General features: G+C 39.8%; 1 protein-coding gene across 5 annotated transcripts in view; it reads left to right on the top strand.

Annotated features, from left to right (window-relative positions):
• Positions 1–2,500, top strand: part of LOC122263248 (uncharacterized) — a 118,460-nt gene that overhangs the window by 105,138 nt on the left and 10,822 nt on the right. For 3 of the 5 annotated variants that reach the window (XM_043031639.2, XM_043031640.2, XM_043031641.2), the window contains 4 exons: positions 1–59; positions 659–810; positions 1,349–1,482; positions 2,435–2,500. The exon at positions 1–59 is cut by the window's left edge and continues 22 nt beyond it; the exon at positions 2,435–2,500 is cut by the window's right edge and continues 75 nt beyond it. In XM_043031639.2, coding sequence (XP_042887573.1) covers positions 1–59; positions 659–810; positions 1,349–1,482; positions 2,435–2,500 — 411 coding nt within the window. The remainder of the gene's footprint in view (positions 60–658; positions 811–1,348; positions 1,483–2,434) is intronic. The other 2 variants (XM_043031642.2, XM_086530417.1) reach the window with 1 other exon arrangement.

The raw sequence follows: 2,500 nt of genomic DNA on the forward strand, positions 1-2,500 counted from the left end.
CTTTCGGCGACGACGATGAAGATTTCGAACTGAACTGGATCATCGACAGACACATGAAGGTGAGGAGGAGGAAGAGGGGATATAGATAAAAAATTATGGATATTAGCAAAAATATATATATATAGATATCACAAAAAATATGGGCATATATATATATATATATATATATATATATATATATATATATATATATATATATATATATATGCATATATATATATATTTATACATACATATATATATATATATATATATATATATATATTATATATATATATATATATAAATATATTTATACATATATATATATATACATATATATATATATATATGTATATATATATATATATATATAATATTCATACATATAAATATATATATATATATATATATATATATATATATAGAGAGAGAGAGAGAGAGAGAGAGAGAGAGAGAGAGAGAGAGAGAGAGAGAGAGAGAGAGAGAGAGAGAGAAATACATAGATACAAAACATAAAGAAGGTTTTCAAGGAAAAGAGTAACGCAGAATGGAATTATGGAGATGAACCAAAATACAAAGTAAACACGAGAAAAAAAAAAACATTATATCAGTACAAGGCATCTCTCTGTTGCCATTCCATATTCACCTTCTCTTGCATCTGCCTCCCTTCCTGTAGGTGTCTTATCTGATCGTGGATACGCTTCTGCTAAGGACGCCGCCCCTCAGCAAAGACATCTTCTATGATGACGAGTGCCCTGTCCTGCCCTACACCGCAGCGTCGGCAGAATTCAAGAAGAGAACTTACAGGGGATCTGTGGCCAACATGGTGTAAGTCGTTCTGTTTCGTGGTGGTATTTAGAGCGATGTCATTTGTTCTTGTAGTTTTTATTTTATTTTTTTTCTTTATCCCTCCCCCCTGTAGAGGAGATTGATTATCTTTTGCATTAAGCTATGTCATTTAATGGCACCGTTTCTGTGGTTGCTAGCATTTAGTATCCAGAGGTTCGGATTCTTTTTTGCACTGCGTATCATCTTAGGCCATGCAAAGAACTGACTCTTTGCTTATCACTGTTATCACTAGTCACTTAATATCTGCAAAGTTACGGTCAAAAGATCTCGTCTCCAGCCTGGAGCTTCGAAATACCTCATCGTATGTTTATTACGTGAGTGTTAAGTCGCGATTTTGGAAGGAATTTGAAATTTTGACCTTGGCTTTGCCCACTCAAAACCTGCTTCCCTTTCGATTAACTACCTCTGCGCTGCCCCTCTCCCTGGCTTCGTCCTTGACTCTCATCTCATCCTGTCCCACTTCCACCTCGCTCATCACCTCTTCTATTCACTCGTGCGAAATCTCTCATCCTGTCAGAATCCCCGAAGAGAAGCAGAACCTGATCCTCCCTGATATCCAGGAGGAGCTCGAGGAGGGAGGGGAGTTCCGCAGCACGAGCAACCTCGCGTCTCAAATGGCTTCAATGAAGTCTTCTGCCAACAACCTAGGAGGTGAGTCTGGCCCTCTAGGTCCTGGCGTGACGGAATAAGACGTTGTTCTGTCTTTTTTTTTATTTCTTTCTTTCTTCTTTTTTTATTATCATTCTATCTTTTTATTAGACCTTCGTGATGATGATCTTGTGGATAAATGAATATCACTGCCTTCCAAGTGATCTTTGTGTGTTAAGTCGGCTGATATTCTCCCGTTCTTGAAATTTGCGTTTCCTTTCCCCCCCCTTTTTTTGAGTATGTCTGAACTCAAGATGGCTTTGTCTACAGCGGTGTGACCAAACTCTGACATACATACACGATTAACTGACCAGATTTCATTAGGCACAATACTTTGCTTCTGACAACAGGAGTACACACATGCTGAAATATGGCGACACCTGTCATAAATCTTAAATTTTGTGAGATCCATTCAGGTCAAACATGGGTAACGATCACCTTTGGTAAGACGAGTCATTCACTTTTCATCAGTTCTGTGTGATGCTCATCTCTTTACGTTGGACCTAAATGGACAAGTAGAGCTAATAAACTAATGTAGGCCTTTTCTTATTCCCTTCCCTCTCCCCCCCCACCCCCTCTTTTCTATCTCCATTCCACGTAGACGACTTACTCAACTAAATATTTCTTAGAAGAGACATGTAAGTGCTTTGATAGTTATATCTGGGTGTGTATGTGTTCCTGCGTTTCTATTAGTGCGTGAGTGTACACGGGTATGTGTGTGTGTATGTTTATGCTTCTGTGTATGTGTGTACGCGTGGGTGTTCGTGTGGGCGTTCGTGTGTGTGTGTGTGTGTGTGTGTGTGTGTGTGTGTGTGTGTGTGTGTGTGTGTTTGCGATAAAGGGATAAGACACAACCTTACAATGTCCTCTTCCCCCTCCTCCCCTTCCTCCTCCTCCTCCTCCTCCTCGTCTTTTGCCCCCAACACCTATTCTCTGCATGTGTGTTGTCCTGCAGGTCTTGGCGGGGTTACGGGCAAGGTGATTAAGGTCGAGGGTGGGGGCACCAACAGTGGCAGCAGCA

The sequence above is a fragment of the Penaeus japonicus genome, unplaced genomic scaffold, assembly GCF_977035675.1.
Source record: "Penaeus japonicus unplaced genomic scaffold, GWHDUDI00000001_assembly GWHDUDI00000033, whole genome shotgun sequence".
NCBI lineage: Eukaryota > Metazoa > Arthropoda > Malacostraca > Decapoda > Penaeidae > Penaeus > Penaeus japonicus.